We start from the raw sequence: 20,795 nt of genomic DNA on the forward strand, positions 1-20,795 counted from the left end.
ATGGTCTCGGCGGCCGCTCCCAGTCACCAGTCTAGCTGCCGCATTCTGGATTAGTTGTAGTTTCCGAGTCACCTTCAAAGGTAGCCCCACGTAGAGTGCATTGCAGTAGTCCAAGCGGGATAACCAGAGCATGCACCACTCTGGCGAGACAGTCCGCAGGCAGATAGGGTCTCAGCCTACGTACCAGATGGAGCTGGTAAACAGCTGTCCTGGACACAGATTTGACCTGTGCCTCCATGGACAGCTGTGAGTCCAAAATGACTCCCAGGCTGCGCACCTGGTCCTTCAGGGGCACAGTTACCCCATTCAGGACCAGGGAATCCTCCACACCTGCCCGCCTCCTGTCCCCCAGAAACAGTACTTCTGTCTTGTCAGGATTCAACCTCAATCTGTTAGCCGCCATCCATCCTCCAACCGCCTCCAGACACTCACACAGGACCTTCACTGCCCTCACTGGTTCTGATTTAAAAGAGAGGTAGAGCTGGGTATCATCCGCATACAGTGGTGCCTCGCTAGACGAAAAGAATCCGTTCCGCGATTCTCTTCGTCTAGCGGTTTTTTTCGTCTTGCGAAGCAAGCCCATTGACAGCTTAGCGGATTAGCGCTACAGCTGTCAAGCGGCTTCCAGCGATCAGCTGTTAAGCGGCTTATCAGCGGAACAGCTGATAAGCGGCTTAGCGGCTTAAGAAAAGGGTGAAAAAAGCGGAAAAAAACTGCAGGGGGATGCAAGATTTTTTTCGTCTTGCAAAGCAACCCCATAGGGAGATTCCTTTTACGAAGCGCCTCCAAAACGGAAAACCCTTTCGTCTAGCAGGTTTTTCGTCTTGCGAGGCGTTCGTCTTGCGGGGCACCACTGTACTGATGAACACCCAGCCCAAACCTCCTGATGATCTCTCACTGCATGTAAGTATTGAAAAGCATGGGGGAGAGGACAGAACCCTGAGGCACCCCACAAGTGAGAGCCCAGGGGTCTGAACACTCATCCCCCCCCACTTTCTGAACACGCCCCAGGAGGAAGGAGCGGAACCACTGTAGGACAGTGCCCCCAGCTCCCAGCCCCTCAAGACGGTCCAGAAGGATGTTATGGTCGATGGTATCAAACACCGCTGAGAGATCCAGCAGAACTAGGAAACAGCTCTCACCTTTGTCCCTAGCCCGCCGGAGATCATCAACCAGTGCGACCAAGGCAGTTTCAGTCCCATGATGAGGCCTGAATCCCGACTGGAAGGGATCCAAATGGTCCGCTTCTTCCAGGCGTGCCTGGAGTTGTTCGGCAACCGCTTGCTCTATCACCTTGCCCAAGAATGGAAGATTTGAGACTGGGCGATAGTTGGCCATTGTGGCCGCATCTAAAGATGGTTTTTTAAGAACCGGTTTGATAACCGCCTCTTTCAGTGGGTCTGGGAAGGCTCCCTCACGGAGGGAAGCATTCACCACCCCACGAAGCCCATCGCCCAGTCCTTCCCGGCTAGCTTTTATAAGCCAGGATGGGCAAGGATCCAGGAGACAGGTGGTTGGTTTCACTCGTCCAAGCAGCCTGTCCACATCCTCAGAGGTAACAGATTGGAATTGATCCCACTCAACTTGACTAGACAGAACTCTCCCGCCCCGGCCCTGCTCCCACGGTGGAGTCTACTTCTTCCCGAATCTGAGCGATTTTATCTGCAAAAAACTTTGCAAAATCATTGCAGGAGAATATGTGGCCCGTACTGGGCCCCGATGTTACAGGTGATTCCGCTAAATTGTGAACCACCTGAAAAAGTCTCCATATACAGCTTTGTAGGCTGAAACCCTACCTGCCCACAGACTGTCTCACCAGAGTGGTGCATGCTCTAGTTATCTCCCACTTGGACTACTGAAATGCGCTCTACGCGGGGCTACCTTTGAAGGTGACCCAGAAACTACAACTAATCCAGATTGCGGCAGCTAGGACTGGGAGCGGCCACCGAGACCATATAACACTGGTCCTGAAAGACCTACATTGGTTCTGCCCAGACACTGAGGTCTAGCACCTAGGGTCTTCTGGTAGTTTCCTCATTGCAAGAAGCAAAGCTACAGGGAATCAGGCAAAGGGCCTTCTCGGTAGTGGCACCTGCCTGGTGGAACGCCCTCCCATCAGATGTCAAAGAGATAAACAACTACCTGACATTTAGAAGACATCTAAAGGCAGCTCTGTTTAGGGAAGTTTTTAATGTGTGGCATTTTAATGTATTTTTAATCTTTGTTGGAAGCCGCCCAGAGTGGCTGCGGAAACCCAACCAGATGGGCGGGATACAAATAAATTATTATTATTATTATTATTATTATTATTATTATTAGACATTATATCTGAAAGATTGCCTCAACTCTTATATACCCAATTGATCATTGCGCTCTGCAGGTGAGGGCCTCCTGAAAATACCATCTTATCAGGAAATCTGTCTGCATAATGTAGGAATCAGCTCTTTGTCGTTGTGGCACCTTCCTTTTGGAATTCCCTCCTCTTTATGGCACCTATTAAATACCTTCCTCTTCAGCAAGGCTTTTGCGTTCTGATCTTCCCTGGTCTGCATCTTTATTGGAATTGTTTTTAAGAGGTTTTCATTATTTCCCCACTTATAATTTGCTACTCTGGGCTCATTGGGGAGGAAGGATGGGACAGAAATTTTATAAATACATAAATTTGGGAGGTGGTTGTGAAGAGCAGGAGCAGCTCCAGGGGGCTCATGCTGTTGGGCCCTCTGCTGGGCTGTGGGCTCCTGGCAGATGCCTTAGTATGCCAACGCTTGCTGCCAATCCTGATTATTATTTTGAATTTATATAGCACCATGAGTATGAATGGTGTTTTACAGAGTGCGGTAGCACAGATCCCTTTCCTAAGGGGCATGCAATCTAGAATTGGAGATATGAGAAACAGTAGGTGATGGAGAGGGAAGTGGGTGAAGCAGTAAACCGGAAAACAACACCTAGTGATTACGTTGCACATCCTTAGGCTGAGTTATAAGTTGAGTTGGAGTAGGGCACAGGAATTGACTTGATAATTCTAGCAGCTTAATATCATATTTCCCCACCTTTTTCTTTCTTTCTAGGATCATAGTCATGCAGATGTGCCTCAGTATCGCCAGGACCACTCTTTGATTATGAGATCCATTGTCCATATGACAGACGCTGCTCGTTCAGGAATTATGTCACCTAACCAGCTGACCACTATTAACCAATCCCAGCTCAGTGCTCAACTGGGGCTGAACTTGGGCGGGACCAATGTGCCACACACTTCCCCATCCCCTCCTGCGAGCAAATCGGCAACCCCTTCTCCATCCAGTTCTATAAATGAGGAAGACGCGGAGGACTCAAACAGGGTAAGTTCTATCATGTGTTGTAAAAAGATGCTCTCTCTCCCACCACCAAACTTTTGTTTTTGTTTTTAAGAGGAGTTCAGTAAGGGCAAAAAGGAGTGAGTGGAATTCAGCTAAGTTTTATTCAGAGTAGAATCCTTTCATACCATATGATAATCTTTATTGTCATTGTCCCATACAGAACAACGAAATTGAAAAAATCTACATCAGACATTAAAAAACCAACAAGCCTGCTATCCCAGCTATCCCAGCCTGGTTAACCCCCTAAAAACTCTGATACCCCGTAATTAAATACAATATTTCAGTGAGTCTGCTCTGAATAAAACTTAGTTGAGTATCACCCAGTAGCTTTATTTAGTTGCTTATCATAATGATGTCATGCTGCTATTCTGTGGCTTTCGGTGTGTGTTAATGTGGTGTAATGGTTTGAGTGTGGGACATCACCCAGCCTCACAGGGTTCTTGTGCAGATTAAATGAGGAGGGGAGAAAGCCATGTATATGGCACCTGGAGCCCCTTGAAGAAAGAAGCGAGAAATAAATGAAAGAAAAAGTTGCTGGTATAGGGTTCTTTATAGCAACTTCCTCATTTTCTAGATGCAGCAATTCTGACTGACATACCTGCTTGCAAATTAATTTTCATTTTATAAAACCAAAAACCTAAGCATTCTTCAATAAAAAAATCAATAAAAAATACCTTCACCTCTTTGGGAAAGCTTTGAGTGTGCTCTCAAATTCCTTTTCATATCAGATTAAATAGGTTTGCAAAGGATAGACAGCCAACTGAGAAATATCTCTGAACAATGACAGCCTATTTTGGGATATAAACAAAGACCAGATGCCCGATGGCTGGAATATCTATGTCTAGCATAGCACAGTTTTGCATTTATTTGTTTTGTTACTTTGCAGTTATTAGCCTTGAGCCTGAGGGATAGAGAGCAGGTTATAGAAAGCTAAATAAAGAGATTGGTTGTGCAGGTTATGTATGCAGAATTTTTGATGAAGACCATGGGAGTTAAGCATGTGGAAGGCCTGAAATTAATCGCATGGATCCATCAAACGCCATTTCCACCAGAACTCTGCCTACAGGCTATGCAGGGCAGCTGCAGAGGGACTCATTGGAGCTCAGTCGTGATTGAATAATGACTCTATTAATTGTTCTGTGACCCGGAAAAAGGAACAAAAGCCATAGTAAGCAGCCTTAACAAAAAGGCTGAAAGAAGAATGACGAGTGGTTTCCTCCTCCTTTCATACTGAGTATCTTATTTCTGTAACTCATCTGATAGGCCGTTGGCTTCCATATGGAACTATGCAAACCTCTAACGCTGGCTACTTTTGCTTCTGGGACAACACAGGGTGAAGGAGCTAGTGGAGGAAATAGGCTCATTTGGCAGGGCCAGTAGGTGGGCTATGAACAAATGTGAAGCTCATTTGATAGGCTTCAACAAACAAACAAACACCTCTGTTAAAAATGGAAATCAGTGACCTATGCTTCTTTTCTGAGAGCATTCTAAGTGAGTGGCTGGAGGGCTACAAGCTTGGTATATGGTTTAAGTGGGAGCTGGTGTTGCACTGTGTCACGTTTGTCAGAAACAAGCTTTAGATAATGGCCTCAAATACTTTGTATAATGCTGCCCATAGACAAGACTGTTTCTCCATTTCCAGTTGTGCATGAGCTCTTTTGTGCACCTGATATGGTGAATGTGATGCCTCTGATGGATACTTTAAAAATAAACTAGAAATGTAAGTTTCTCGCCCTCATGATCAGAAATATATTCTATGTCTTATGATTTTGAATTGTTTTTTAATGCCTGCTACAAAGGTCTTCTTTTTATTTCCCCTATATTGTGGTGTTTTGGCATACGTCTTTGCAAGTAGAGCATAAATAGCTTTGTGTATGCATAGGTGATTTTTAGAATTAATATCCCATGCTGGACACTGATTTTGGTTTTGTTGCTCTTTATCAAGGCTGCAGGAGAAAAGAGAGCTGCCCCAGATTCTGGCAAGAAGCCCAAGACTCCAAAGAAGAAGAAAAAGAAAGACCCCAATGAGCCACAGAAGCCAGTGTCAGCATATGCCCTGTTCTTCAGGGATACACAAGCAGCAATTAAAGGGCAGAACCCCAATGCTACCTTTGGAGAGGTTTCAAAAATTGTAGCGTCTATGTGGGATAGCCTAGGAGAAGAGCAGAAGCAGGTAACCAAGGGACCCTTTGGAGTTTTGGGGGAGAAAGGGGCGATGCACTGAAAGATGCCAAAGTCCTAATTAAACACTAGTGGGCTGATCCTTTTGACTTCATTAATTAGAAATGCAGCAGCATGAGTCGGAGCACAGTTATGCTTCCTATCAACCCAGCTAAGGATCTGGCTTCATATCAGCCCCTTGTCATTCTCTGATTGCAGTGGTAGTAGTAAGGTTGCAATATTTTAATTGACTTGATTGATCAATTAATCAATGAAAAACACTTTTGACCGGCTAAACAGTTCCTGATTTATTGGACGGTGGAGCATTGCACTGCAAAATATTGCTTTGAATGTAAGTACTTACTAAAAATGCAAGGACCGTCTTAAGAGGCATTCACTGTTCCCTAAAGCATGAAAGAGCGTTTAGTAATGGGTTTACCCCTTTAATGACAAGGCTCAGAGGCAGAGCACTAACCTTGCATATGGATGGTCCCAGGTTAAATCCTGGCTGTCTCCAGTTAGGACTTCTGTCTAAAACCCTGGAGACCTGCTGCAAGTCAGTGAAGACAGTACTGAACTTAGATGGACCAATGGTCTGGTTTAAGGCAACTTCATACGTCCATGTTCTTAAAATCTCAGTGAGGGCTGAATGGAACTCAAGAGAGAACATGTCACAAGCAAGTTCAGAACATCAATGAAAATGATGCGAACTTGCTTGTGAAATGTTCTCCCTTAAGAGGCTACTGCTTTTATATAGCAAGTAAATTTTGTAATTGTGATGACATCACTGGGAGAAAACAAAACCCATTCAGCGCAAGGCCTGTTTCCTTACTCTGTGTTGGCTTAATTTATGCTCTGTGACATCATCACAGTCATTTCTAATTGGCTATGAAACTGCTTCCAGGAAGTGATATAATAAATGGAGTCAAAGAAGTAACCGATGGGTGATGTGAATGCAAACAGAAATGGAAGAGGTAACCATTGGAGGGAGGAGGATGAATTCAGGAGATTTTTTTAAAATCATCTCAGCTCCAACTCCTTCCCATTTTAATGCTGAAAATGTACACAGTAGCAGTTTTGGCTCGTTGTTTTAAAGGAGAAGAGGGATGAGAGTCACACACTTTTGTGAACCTTTATGTTGCAGAGTTGGCATTGTCCCTTTTGACTTTCTTCGTTTTACAAGACCATAACCATCCCTCTTCGGGCAAGAGCTACTTTATGGTGTGAAATTTAAACACTGAAGGTGGTGTTAATTGCAATGTCTTTTAACAGGTATATAAAAGGAAAACAGAAGCTGCCAAGAAAGAATACCTTAAGGCACTTGCTGCCTACAGAGCAAGTTTGGTTTCCAAGGTGAGCGCGAGTCTGACTTCAGTTACGCATCCAGTAGTGCAATGCCTTCAGTGTGGATTCTTTTCACCTTATAAATAAATAAGCAGAGAGTTTGTTTTTTTAACCAGCCTTATCTTTGGGGAAGGACAGTAATCTAGAGGCTTTTGCTTTGCATGCAGATGGACTGAGACTAAGTCCCTGGTATATCCATCTTTTATTCCTGTGTTGTAGAGGTTTGGATTAGTAGACTCTTTAGGCCCTTCCAACTCTACAGTTGCATTATTCCACTTACAAAAATCAGGTTGCTTTGCTCTCTGTGCAACCAGGACATCTTGCAGATTCATTCATTCATAATTTTATTTGTATGCCACTTTTCCGCAAAAGAATCGTGTCCAAAGTGACTTACATCAAAGAAGACAGGAATAGGTCTCAAAATCAATCATTGCAAATCACAGCTTCATAACAAAACAACAACAACAACATAATAACAAATATAACAACATACCAGAAAACAGCAAAATTTCAGTACTATAAATATAACTGGGCACCATCCATTTGGAAAAAGAGGAGAAATGGTCTTTGAGTAAAGCACTGCAGAACCATAGAGCATGTTACAAGGCGGTGTAATATCAAGTTACTGTATATGCTGCATTATTTATTGAATAAAGCTCTCGTGAAAGCTCTTATAATAAACAGCAGTATGAGACTGTTGGCAATTTATTCTTTTGCAGAAGCGATTTGGTATCTGCAGAAATCAGAACCCAATGCAGAGCGAGTCTGTGAGGTGTAGTAGGTTGTCTTGGGCTTCGCTTGTGGGTTTCATATCCTTGATCAGCTAAGCTATCTTCAGATATTTGAGGGCTCCTCCACTCTACCAATTAATACTTGCAAGGAAATTGAATCTTGGCAACAGGCTCCTCCTTGATGCCTTAAAAACATCTAGTCCTCCCCCTCCAAATGTCCCGAAAAGGCTCTAGCCTTTTCTCCTCCTTCCCTCATAAAAATGGAACCTGGAAGGGTTTCAAAACAGAGATTCAGAGATTCAGAATAGAAGAAAAATAATGTTCTTCTTTACACAGTCCATAGTTAAATTATGCAGTTCCCTAATATGTAGTGATGACCACCAGCTTGGAGGGCTTTAAAAGGTGGATTATACAAATTTTTGGATGATAAGGCTATATATGCCTACTAGTCATGATGGCTATGTAATACCTCCAGCATCAGCATGTGCCTCCAAATGCTATTTTCTGAAAAACATGAGGGGGGGACAGTGCTATCACACTCATGTCCTGCTTCCTGTTGGCTACTGGTTGGCCATTGTAAGAACAGAACCCAGCACTAGATGTACCTTTGGCCTAATGCTCTTCTGATGTTCCTAAAATGGGGAGTTGCCTGACCAGCTATTGATATGACTTAAAGGATTTTGCCTTATGAGTATAAGGTGGTTTGGTGAGTTGCCTTGATGGAAAAATGAACAAATAATCTGTGACTGGCTAAAGGAACGAAATGCTTTTTTTTTTTTTTTTTAAACAAACTGGAACTGTTTAGGAAAGCAAAGCTGAAGTAAAAAGATACCTTCCCACAGTATAGAAAACTTTTTGGCTGCAATGAACACAATGGACTTGAATCGTGTTACTTCCTGATGGGTTTTACTGATGGATTAATGTTTTTGTTATTGTTTTTTGTTTGCCTTTTGTTTTAGTTTAGCCACCCCTTGTGTCCTCCCTGAGATGGGAAGGGGATTGTTCTTTGTTATTAAAATTGTGTTAAAGTGTTTTTTAAAAAATTATTAATAAAGAGAAAGGAAGAAAAAGGGGAAGATGCCAAGGATGCTGTTACAAGCTCCTCGGGTGCGAGAGAAATGCAAATGTGACAAATATAAATATAAACGTATAAATATAAAAACATAAGAGGCGGCCCCTGTATTAACTGTCATGAACTTCTCTTTCTTAAATGCAGGCTGCTGCTGAGTCAGCTGAAGCCCAAACAATCCGTTCTGTTCAGCAAACGCTGGCGTCTACAAACCTGTCCTCGTCCCTCCTTCTGAACTCCCCTCTCTCCCAGCAGGCGGCCATGGCCACTTCTCCACAGACTCTCCAGCAGTCGCTCCCCAGGGCAATCGCCCCCAAGCCTCTAGCAATGCGGCTGCCCATGAATCAGATAGTTGCCTCGGTCACCATTGCGCCCAACATGCCCACAAACATTTCCACCTCGCTGATAAGCTCCATGGGAAGCAGCATGGTGGGCACGTCGGCATCGGCGCCCTCCCAGGTCAGCCCTTCCTTGCAGAGCCAGCAGCACCAGCTGCAGCAGCTGCAGCAGATGCAGCAGCAGCAGATGCAGCAGCAGCAGCTCCACCAGCAGCACATGCATCAGCAGATCCAGCAGCAGATGCAGCAGCAGCATTTCCAGCACCACATGCAGCAGCACCTGCAGCAGCAGCAGCACCTGCAGCAGCAGCTGAGCCAGCAGCAAATTCAGCATCAGTTGCAGCACCAGCTCCAGCAGATGCAGCAACAGCAGATGCAGCACCTGCAGCAGCAGCAGCAGCAGCACCAGTCGCAGCCTTCACCTCAGCAACATTCCCCAGTGGCCTCACAGATCACCTCCCCGATCCCCAGCATCGGGAGCCCCCCGCCAGCCCCCCAACAACACCAGTCCCAAATACAAACCCAGACACAGACTCAGCTATTATCGCAGGCCAGTATTTTCTGAAGACACATGTTGCAAAGCTGCTTTGCATTGTGAGTTAAGCAAAGGGGGACTGTTTACGGCTGGAAACTGTACATTGCTGATGGTAGTTATGCAGGGATGCATAACAGATGAGTGAGCCTCTAAGCTGTCTATTAGATAGGCAATAAAGAACTACAATGTAGCTGTGTATATTCATTTAGCTGACTATAAATATTTGTTTCCCCCCTCTCTCTTTCCGATCTTTTTAAAGAAAATGCTGTGCTCTCTTGTTTTCTTTATTTATTTTGAGCTTTACCCATAATATGTGAACTACATAGTCTTGGATATGCCTGGGCAGTGAAGCGAAAAAGTTTTGGCCTTTTTCAGAGTTCCAGATTAAAACTGATTAGTGAATGCACTTCAAACCAGTTTGGGATTTTTTTTTTTTGGTTTTTTGTTCATGAAGTCCTAAAAAGCACAGTTGTAACTACCTGTAAAATGTTGATTGGATTCCATGCAATCACACTCGTATGACATGAGTAGTTGACGGTGTTTTTCTCTGTCATATATATATAAATATAAATATATATATAAATATTAATGTAAAAATCATAGACTTTTGCCAAAGCTCCTTTTTCTCTTTTTAATATGTCTCCAGAAGGGGGTGGGGGGGTGGGGGAAAACCTGCAAGTGAAAGTTCTTAAATATCAGAGCCCATCTTTACCATCAAAGCTATAATTTCTCCAAACACTTACAGTGCTTTGTTACAAAATATATTCTTACCCTGTTCTGTTCATTCCAAGTTGTTGTTGTTTTTTTTAAAAAAAGATGTGAATATTCTATCCTGTGTTTGGGTGACAACTTTCAGATTTAATACACTGTATTTTTTAAAAAAGGAAATGCACTTAAATGCACTGTTATTACAAAAAAAAAATAGGTAAGAAGGAAAAATGTGAGTTTTTAAAAAATATATGCTGTAATACCAGTAGACTATTTAAAAGAATTGCTACATCTGAAAAATCAGTGTAAATATTTCCTTTAAAAAATTGTAAGTTTTTCATATCATGTGTTGTAAAGTTTTCATAAATGAGGCTTTAATGTAAACACTGGTAACATGAATGATTTAACTGCAATATTGCTTACTGTGTTTTTATGCTGTTTTTATACTTTTTTATGAGTTATAATAGCAGCAATTGAGTTGTTTGTATTTTGCTTATCTAAAACAAATGCTTTTATCTTGCTATAGAATAAACACATTTCAGTAAAAAAGAAGAAAAAAATCCAACCACATACCCCCAGTGTTTTGCAAAACTGCAATCAGCTAATCCTTAACCCTTTGAACAAAATACCAGCTTGCCTGTGCTACACCTCCTCCTCATACCATAACATTAAGCAGGGCTGTACATGCCCACCTCTAATATGGTTTGTTGCCTGATTCAACCTAGTATGACCTGATCTAGCTCTAAGTTTAATTGGTATTTTAAATCCTAATGTTTGTGGTGGCAAAGGGGTTAAATGTAGTCCAGGCGAGAGTTTCTATCTACATCTCCCACCCACCCCCTTCACCTTGGCACCACTCCCATGTTTAAAACCCTAATTAAACGTGGTTGCCAAACCACCACTACTCTCGAGATTGCTCAGGGTGCACCTGATCGAATCCAGAACAATTGGCCCGATTCAAGCTGGGATTTGTCCAGACCTGGATCACAGCCCTAACATTTACACTGGCATCCAAGGCTGCTCTCACTAATACAGTGTCATCCAAATCCAAGATCCACTGGAATGAGTGAGTTTAGAATAGGTGGATTGCTGAGTGAGCCTGGACCATGAAGCCCCTCATTGCAGCCCAGCTGGAGATTCACCAGGGTAAGTTTCTTAGCCAGGGTTCTACCAAAACCAGCAGAACCAAGAGTAGGGTAATCTTGCAAAGGGACATTCTGGGGGGTGCAGCAGGGGCAGACTTGTATCTGTTCAAAATCCCTGTCGACTCAGCAGAACTTGACACTGGCAAAAAGGATGGTGAAAGTTCAAACTTTACTTCAAAGGCTTGTTTTCCCTCAGCCAGGTTTGGGTTGTCTCAGCCAGCAGCTGCCCTGCTCCTGAATGGAGTTTGGCACGTGCCAATTTATGCTAAGTGGGTGTAAGTTCTGCCAGTGTCCTAGCTAGAACAGCTCTGTTAGTGTGCCTCCACCATGGCAGGTTCAGCCTAAACAAGGCAAGCTTAAGCTATAAACAAACTTGATATCATATGGAGGCCACAGTCTTTCTCAAATGAACCACTCCTGCAGCATTGCAGGCTTTACCTGGAATCTGGAAAGATCTGGATGAAGCCAGAAGCACTTGCATATGCTGGAAGTTGGATGTGCTAGAGTCTATTTAACATGGTCTGCATCAGCCTTTCTCAAGTTGGTTGTCCTGTAGATGTTATTAGTATAAGCCAGCACATGACCAATGGTCAGGGTCAATGGAAGGTGTAATCCAAAAACATCTGAAGAAGTGTGCATGCACACGAAAGCTCATACCAAGAACTAACTTAGTTGGTCTTTAAGGTGCTACTGGAAGGAATTTTTTTTGCAAAAAACACTGGGGAGCGATGGTCTGTATTAAGCCCTTTTGCCACCACCAGCTCCTGTTACTGCAATGGAGGGTCCTTACAGCTAGGAAAGGAAAAGGGCAATAGACTGCATTTGGGGTGCAGGAGGATGACTGAGTGAGCAGCAACCACAAATCATGAACGGGGAATGCAGAGGTTTTACAGAGGGGGAGAGTATCAAGACGGGGACTGCAGACTTTGCTGGGTGGCTATTCTGCCTGCCTCATCTCAAAACGGGTATTGTAGAGTTGGGAAAGGTTGAGGGCAACCAAACTGATCTAGGGGATGGAGCAACTTGCCTCAAAAGGTGGCAGCATTTGGAACTTTTAAGAAAAAAGGCAAGTAAGAGGCGACATGATAGAGGTTTCAGTCATCAATCATGATATGGCGAAGGTTTTTCTCTCATAACACTAGAATTTGTGGACATCCAATGAACCTGCATGTTGGAAGATTTGGGACAGATACAAGAAAGCCCTTCATGCATTGCGTAGTAAGACTATGGAGCTCATTCCCACAGGAGGCAGAGATAGCCACCAACCTTGATGGCTTCCAAAGAGGACTGGATAAATGCATGGAAGAGAAGGCTATCAATATTATGTTTGCAGCCTTAATATTGGAGGTGGTAATGTTTCTGAATACCAGTTGCTGGAAACCCCAGAAGGAGAGCATGCTTGTGTGCTTGAATCCTGCTTACTGGTTTCCCACAGGCATCTGGTTGGCCACTGTGAGCACAGGATAATGCCCTAGCTGGGTCATTGGCCTGACTCAGCAGGCTCTTCCTATGATCTTATAACTGCCTGTGTCAGAGCTTCTTTGGCACCAGATAAATTACCGTATTTTTTGCTCTATAAGACTCACTTTTTCCCTCCTAAAAAGTAAGGGGAAATGTTTGCGCATCGTATGGAGCGAATGCAGGCTGCACAGCTATCCCAGAAGCCAGAACAGGAAGAAGGATTGCTGCTTTCGCTGCACAGCAATCCCTCTTGCTGTTCTGGCTTCTGAGATTCAGAATATTTTTTTTTTCTTGTTTTCCTCCTCCAAAAACTAGGTGCGTCTTGTGGTCTGGTGCGTCTTATAGAGCGAAAAATACGGTATCTATTCAGGATGCTGCTGTGTTTAGAATTTGTTTTGGAGGTGCGGGGAAGGAGATGTGGTTTTAATATTTTGTCATGGCCACTAGCACATTGGAACACTTGTCTTATATATCAGAAATGATTGTCAAGGCATATTACAGTCTGAACAAAGAGCTTAAAGAAAATAGGTTGGTCTCTCTGGGAAGTTTTGCACTGGAGATGCTTCTCCAAGGAAGAAATCTCCAGCAGATCTGCCCTTTAGGGTTAACCTTGCAAGTGAAATGGAATTTTACTGAAGCACTCTTGACCCCTTGACATCTGCTGAAAGACGCTGGAAACTTGTAGTAAATTCCCAATGCTTCCTGTCTGTCTCTTGATTTTGCATAGGGCTCAAGCTTGTGCCCTTCATCACCCATATCATCCTAAGATGAAGCAATAAGTGGAGGTCCAGGGTGGCAGCAACTTTGCCCTCTTTTTCTTGCTCCAATGTAAAATCTCTCGCCTGCTTCTAACCCCTGTAGTTATATATATGTGGCTTCTGCCTATCTTCCCATTCAGCTGCACTTCACATTGCAAAATGGCTTCTCAAGCCTCTGAAAAAAGAGGTTTCCTATGAAGGAAGGAAGTGGGGGTAAGCTGGGAGGGTATTGATCTCTGCTACCCTTACATGTTAAGGCAATGGGGGACATTTAAAGTGCTAGCCTCTCCTAGCCTCTGAAGCTGCACATGAATTGGTGTATTTGCCTTAGGCATGGTGGCTAAAGCCAGGAAGAGATATTAAGCGCTTTATAAATGCTTTTGAATAGATAAATGCACAAATAAGCTGGGATGGTGCCTCATAGCAGCTCATGCTAACAGGTTATCCCCACTGGATTGCTTCGTATACTTTCATACATGGGAAAATTGGTCTGGCATATGAATTCTTTGGCCTAATTTTGACTGCTTTGCAGGGATGCAACATTCAGTTAGTTAATTAATTCCTTTAAAAACAAGAACGAAAAACCCTCCTATGCATGCCTACTTGGAAAGAAGTCCAATTATGTTAACTGGTGTTTTGGATTATCAGCTTGGGCACTTCTTCTTCTTCTTCTTCTTCTTCTTCTTCTTCTTCTTCTTCTTCTTCTTCTTCTTCTTCTTCTTCTTCTTCTTCACTAAAAGCATAAGCATGCAAGAAGACCTCCATTGGATGCATTCAAACATTCCTAGAGTCATAGAACTGCAGAGTTGGAAGGGGCCCAAATGGTGCTCAACCCTCCCTCCTGCATTTGTCTAGTCCAGAACTGTAGTGCCCAATCAAAAGCCTTAGTGATGTCCATAAACAGGCATGGAGCTAGTAACCACCTCCCATTGTTCCACAGCAGGCATGCTGGTACTCAGTGACATATATCCATCATGATTGCCACTTTAATTGCTTCAATAAACTATTTAATTAATTTCAGTAACAATTTTTAGTTCATAGTCTTTCTTAATGTCTCAGCTGGGGGTACGGGGTAATTTTGAGGCCAGATTTGCACCTGACGGGACTCAATAATATTTTGCTGTAAGTGGAGGAAATGCAGAGTGGCTGTGGATTTGGGAAGTACCTAAAAACAAACAAGGGGAAAGGCCATAGTTCAGTGGCAGAGGCAGATCACATGCAAAAGGACCCAGGTGCAAGCCCCAGCTTCTCCTGGTAGGTCTGAGAAAGATTCTCCATGTCAAACTTTGACTTTCTACTAGGCAATGTAGGCAATAATGAGCTAGATGGACTAATGTTTACAGAAATGTGCATAGAAATGAAGGCATTAGAGAAAATAACATTCAAAAATGCATTATATTAGAAAAAGTTGCTGGCAAAAAATGTGTACGTTAGTCAAAACTGCATATAAAAATGTGTTCAGAGAAACTGGCACCAAAATGATGAACTTTCATGAGTGTTTTTGCACTAAAATGATGGTGGATTTTCATAAGGATTTTAAAAAGAAACCATCTGCAATTGTTGCAACATGTAGAGAACTGAAGAATTGTAAGACTGGGAAAATGAGAAATGGAGAGAGCTGAAATGAGCAGATTACTCCCAGGTAAGTGTGCATAGGATTGCATCCTAACAGACCTTTCTTCCTTTTAAAAGCACTGAAACCATTTGCTATCTTGCAACAGCACATCCCATAAATTATGTGCAATGTGAAGAACTAATTCCATTGTCTGTCATGAATCAGGTTTCAATCCTAATATCCTGGCAATTGGCAGTGGTGTGTCAGATGACTACTCCCCGCCCCAGACCATGCTCATCCACCAGTATATGTGCAGTTTATCCACCTGACAACCTTGTGAGGTAGATTGGGCTGAGAGATGGTGACAAACCCAAGGTCAGTAAACAAGTTCCATGGCTGTGCGAGTATAAGAACCTGGATTGACCCCATGGTCAATATCACCTTGGCTCTATATTCCATTGAGTTCAAGATAGCTTCCTCCCAAAATGTAGTGTTTGGTGTGGTGGGGCAAAGCCACATAGCTGCCCTCTCAATGCCACCATCACTATAGCTGGGGTGGGGCGGAAAGTTAGTAATTTCAGGGCTATGTGGAACCACCGGTAGGAGCACTAGATTGACTTTACTGGAGAATCCATGCAGTCCTGATCTTGCTACCACATTGCCCCAACCCAGCTCCATCTAGGGAAGCTACAGCATTGGCAGCGTTGGAAAAGTGGTTCCAGAGCTCTATGCCACCAGCACAGCTGCTACCGATCCCAATTTAGTTTGCATGAGGTTGCAGCCTTAATATGATTCTGATGCTGTTATTATTTAAACACAAGAAGAACCCTGTTGTATGAGGTCAAAGCCCACCTAGTCCAGCCTCCTGTTTTCACAGTGGCCAACTGAGTGCCTGTGGGAAGCACAACAGCACTCTCCCCACTTGCAGTTCAGAGGCATGACAGGGAAGGCCAGAGGCAGGCCTAGGGGTTGGAAAAAGCATCCCCTGCCAGAGGTGCAGGCTGGGGCTGGTGGCACAATATCACCTCTCAGACTATGGAGTGTATGACATATATCCGTGCGGCAACATAACGCCAATGTTGCAGCAAGATCAAACGCGGGAGAAGCTTCCTTCTCGCACCACGGCACAAAGGCATGCCATGAAGTGATTTGGGGGGGAGTGGTGGCAATACAATTCCTTGCCAAGGGCACACGGGACCCTAGGTACGCCTCTGGTGGAGGCAATGCATAGCCATGGCTGCTAGTTGCCATTAACAGTCTTATGCCCTGTGAATTTGTCTTGTAGCGGCATGATAATCACCAGAAACCCTCGGGCAGCATCTGAGTGAAGCACTGCTCTCCCCTCTTGCGATTCCCAACAACTGTTCTTCCGAGGCTTACTGCCTCCAACAATGGAGGTAGAACATAGTCATCCTGCCTCGTAACCATTGGTGGTGTTGGTGGTGGTTGTTAGCACCAGCACGCTCCCTTATTTTCACTTGTTGTACTTATTTTAACAAATCATGGAGGGAAAACAGATATTTCCCACTCTACTGCTTCAGGGTCTGTGCCTTTGCTGCCAACGCGCCAGCATGCATTATGCATTCATGTTCCAAAGGATCTCGAGGATTCTGTTGTATTCACATTTCTCCCTCCCTCCCTCCCCCCACTCCCTCCCCCTGCACTAGGAGAGCAGTTTGACCACTATCCCCAGTTGTCTTGCATGATTAATTACAGCATCTGTCCTGTCAGAAGCTATAATGAAGAGGTCTTGATAAAAATTGCAAATTACCACTGGCAACAATCTTAAAACTGCTTATGATAAAATGAAAATTAAAAACAGCAAGCGAGGAGCCTGAGTCGAATCCTAATCTGAAAAAGAATGAGGCTGAGCAGAGGTGGTGTCCATGGCTACTGTTCATGAGACACACAAACCGGGGGGTTGGGGGGGGGAGAGAAATACAAATCCAAGCAGTTTTCAAAGCTGCAGTCCACGGAGACTGCTTCCCCTTTTTGCTCCCATGGAACTTGAAGGAGTGTTTGGTAGATGGTAGGGACAGGTGGACGAGTCCATTTTGGTTCCTCTCGGTTTCTCATTTGACACCAATTTTAAATTTAATTTCCCACATTTCCATTTGTGTTTTTTTAAAAAAAGTTCCCACACAAATTTATCAGTATTTTAGTGTGAATTTTTCCTAATATACACATTTTTGTATGAGATTTGGCACGACATACACGTTTGCAGAACAACTTCTCCAAATATAACACATTTTGCATACTAGTTTCACTAATATATACACACCTAAGTTTCTTTCTTTTTACACAGTACTTGGCTGGAGAACTGTGTTACAAAATTCAGAGAACTGCAGATTTCAAAGAATGGCTGTGTTTCAATTTACATATTGTTTTTGGAAAGTACGAATTAGGTAAGTTTGTGTTTCAATGCAGACTGAGTTGAATTTGTAAAGATAGGATATCACCACTGAATAGGTCCTAATTTCAGTCATCACCCGCTTGACCTCTGGAGTGAACCAAAGTTACTTTTCTGACTCAGTATTCAGGAAGGCCCCATATAGAAGGAAGTGGTCATTGAGGTATACTGGTCCTAAGTTATATAAGGATTCCAAGATCAAATAGACAGTATTTCACAAAAGCCAATGTTTGTAACAGCAGCCCTATTCAGGTGTTGGGTCTACTCACGATCAGAGGACATGAAAAAAAGGAGCAGGGTCACGCACCAAAGTCTCCCTGGAGCAATATATACCGTATTTTTCCGTGTATAAGACTATATGTTTTCCTAAATTTTTGAAGTTCAAAATAAGGGGTCATCTTATGCACAGATAGCGCATAGTGCATTTTCTTAATTTTGAGTCCCCAAAAATGTCTTATACACAGAAAAATATGATAACTGCAAGGAAGATTCTAAGCACAGTCAGGTGAACATGCTTAGAATCCCTCTTCCAACCTTCACATGGCAGGAATGAAGTTATTGGGATGTGGTCAGCAGGTGATGCCCTGAGCCATTCCTCAGTGCCCACGGCATGTAGCTAAACCCAACACCTGAACAGTGCTCATTTTACCATGTTGTCTAATAAATTTGGAGGAGGATAATACTTAATTGCAACAAGAAAAACAATCAAGTGAAGCACGCCAAGAGCCATTGAAATGAATGAGGGTGGTGCAGAAGCACTTGCGTTCTGAAGCTCCCATTTATTTTAATGGAGCCTGCATGGGAGAACTCCCCATGGGATTGTGTCCAATTTAGTTTTTAACCCATGTGTCAGTTTCAACTAACTTAATGTAGCAATCAGTGCCCTTCTTGGAGCTTCTGAAATCTCTTAACCAACCTCTTCAACAAAGAAAAGCTAAACCGCAAGTGACAGGAATTGTGTATATGGCCTGTAATTGTGTTCTTGAAGAGCCAGGATGCATCTTTGGGAAAATGTCACAAGTGATAAGGGTTAATGCCAACAGAAGTCTGTTTTCTACAGTTTGGAGGAAGAAGCAGGTGCAAGTCTACTCATTAAAGGATTTAATAAATCCCGGGTTTTATCACACGTGATGAAGGGCTGAAGATCTGTTGATCAGTTCTGAGACAGGGGAAATAGTAATCACCAAAGCAGCTGAACATAGGCTGTGATCCTAAACACAGTTAAGCGCATTGAACATGGTGGGAGTCACATCTGAGTAAACATACATAGGATTGCCCTTTTAATGTAGTAAATATTGAAGTGGATGTGTACGTTTAAAATCAAGCCTTTTCCCTCTCTGGCCTCTTTCACGGCAAACATTTAAAGCACAGTGATAGCACTTTAAACAGCCATGGCTTCCCTTGAGGAATTCTGGGAGCTGTGGTTTGTTATGGGTGCTGAGAGTTGTTAGGAAACCCCTATTCCCCTCATGGAGCTGCAATTGCCAATCTCAGAGAATCAGTCTCAGGGAAATTGGGGGATAGTAGCTCTGGGAGGGAAACAGGGGTCTCCAAACAACTCAGCACCTTTAACAAACTACAGTTCCCTTAATTCTTTGGGGGAAAGCCATTACTGTGCTTTCATAGTGCTTTAACTTTATGGTGTGAATGGAGCCAGTTTCTTAAGTTTACATATACCTTATCCTGGTTAATATGTGCCATTATTGCACACACACATGCTCACTTGCATCATAGACACCCATGTTGCATCTTTTATGTTTCATTAACTCAGCAATCCAAATACGGTTTGTATCCAACTATGTATCCAAATATGGTTTGTATGTTGGGTAGACCTGAGTTCATTATGAGCATTGATTTCAATGGGTTGACTTAGAGCACAGTTAACATTGGGCACGGCCCTGTGTGTATAGGAGAGATTCCCAGGGCTGTATAGTATGACGTCCTTTTTGGAAGGGAGGTGAGGGGCCTTCGGATCCTGTGAATCCACAGACACACCAACTCCTCCCTCTCCAAGAGTGGCGTGCTTTGGTCCCCACAGCTGATTGAACACTGCTGGCAAGACATTCATGCTACTGGAACTTCCCATGGATGGATGCCTTTGATGGTATAGGTGTTCTTCTAGTGATGGGCCTTTGCTTGGGTGCAGTATGGTACCCTTTGCCCTTTTCACCTGCTAGAGATCAGAAATATCCCAATGAACTGGGGGTGCAATCCTGCACACCATTCTCCCTGTGTCACTGTGGATTTCACCATAGTTCAGTGCTGCAACTCTATGGAGAGATCATAACATAGCCTTAAACTGTATTGATGCGCAATGTTGTGGTGGAACAGTGCAGTGCGTAAGTGATTCCTCTCTTTTTCTCTCTCTGCCTGACACCTGTGAAATCATGTTTTCCGTCCTATCATTTATAAGTACTCCCCCCCCCCCTTTTCCCAGGGTTTCTTCACTTTATCACCCCGGTTAACTACATTCTGCTTCCACATTAACCTAGGCTGACATATGATGAAAGAACATAAGGAGTTTTCATTTTTAGCTGAAACGGGGTCATTAGTCTCCAACCGCAAACAAAAGCTTTAAATACCTTTATCGGGCAAAGTTTCCATGATATATTATCTATCACCTGACCATTGTAGCTGGAAGGGGTCTCCTTACCTCCCCTCCCCTTTTTGGAGACAGATGGATTAAATATTTCAAGTTTAACCAGGGAGATGCCACACAATGGGGTTTTTTAGACTTATGAATAGCACCCTTCCCCATTTCTCACTTCATGGAGTATTTCTACAGCCCTGGACTTCATTCTAACCCTTTCCCTCCCTGCTTTGTTTGTCTTTTGTTTCGCAACAGCTGTTATTATCGTTTTTTGGTCAGCTGTGATTGCTGGAGGCAAAAGAGGACCAGATGGTGTTTTGCGATGCATGAATGGCAAGTCAGAGGAGCCTGGATTGAATAGGCCAAGTCTGAATGGTGTCTATGCACCACCTGCCTCCTTCAACAGCAGCAGCGCAGATCACAGAAGTATGATCTGTCTCAGACCAACCCGCATCAGAGGGGGAATGAAGAGAGCCTTGTTGGGTTTTCTCCATATTTATTGATCTTCCATGCACTAACAACATAATGCGGTGCACAGTCAATTTGAATTAATTGGATATGACACAGCGTGCGCATGTAATCTATCACTGTAGTCGTCTGGTACGCTATGGGGATTTCCCCCCCTGTCACAGGAA

General features: G+C 43.6%; 1 protein-coding gene and 2 long non-coding RNA genes across 3 annotated transcripts in view; all 3 read left to right on the plus strand.

Annotated features, from left to right (window-relative positions):
• TOX3 (TOX high mobility group box family member 3) overlaps window positions 1-10,776 on the plus strand; it is a 107,743-nt gene extending 96,967 nt beyond the window's left edge. Inside the window, exons 4-7 of the mRNA XM_081924055.1 lie at window positions 3,069-3,338; window positions 5,302-5,529; window positions 6,789-6,869; window positions 8,808-10,776. Of these exons, the coding sequence (XP_081780181.1) occupies window positions 3,069-3,338; window positions 5,302-5,529; window positions 6,789-6,869; window positions 8,808-9,563 (1,335 nt within the window). The 3' untranslated portion in view covers window positions 9,564-10,776. The remainder of the gene's footprint in view (window positions 1-3,068; window positions 3,339-5,301; window positions 5,530-6,788; window positions 6,870-8,807) is intronic.
• Window positions 1-20,795, plus strand: part of LOC309377186 — a 976,085-nt gene that overhangs the window by 180,707 nt on the left and 774,583 nt on the right. The gene's annotated exons all lie outside the window — the stretch shown is intronic.
• On the plus strand, window positions 19,409-20,727 carry LOC309375408. Its single transcript, XR_014170915.1, has 2 exons — window positions 19,409-19,682; window positions 20,416-20,727. It is a non-coding gene; the product is annotated as an uncharacterized lncRNA (long non-coding RNA).

Source organism: Podarcis melisellensis (assembly GCF_964234715.1).
Source record: "Podarcis melisellensis genome assembly, chromosome: 8".
NCBI classification, from domain to species: Eukaryota; Metazoa; Chordata; class Lepidosauria; order Squamata; family Lacertidae; genus Podarcis; species Podarcis melisellensis.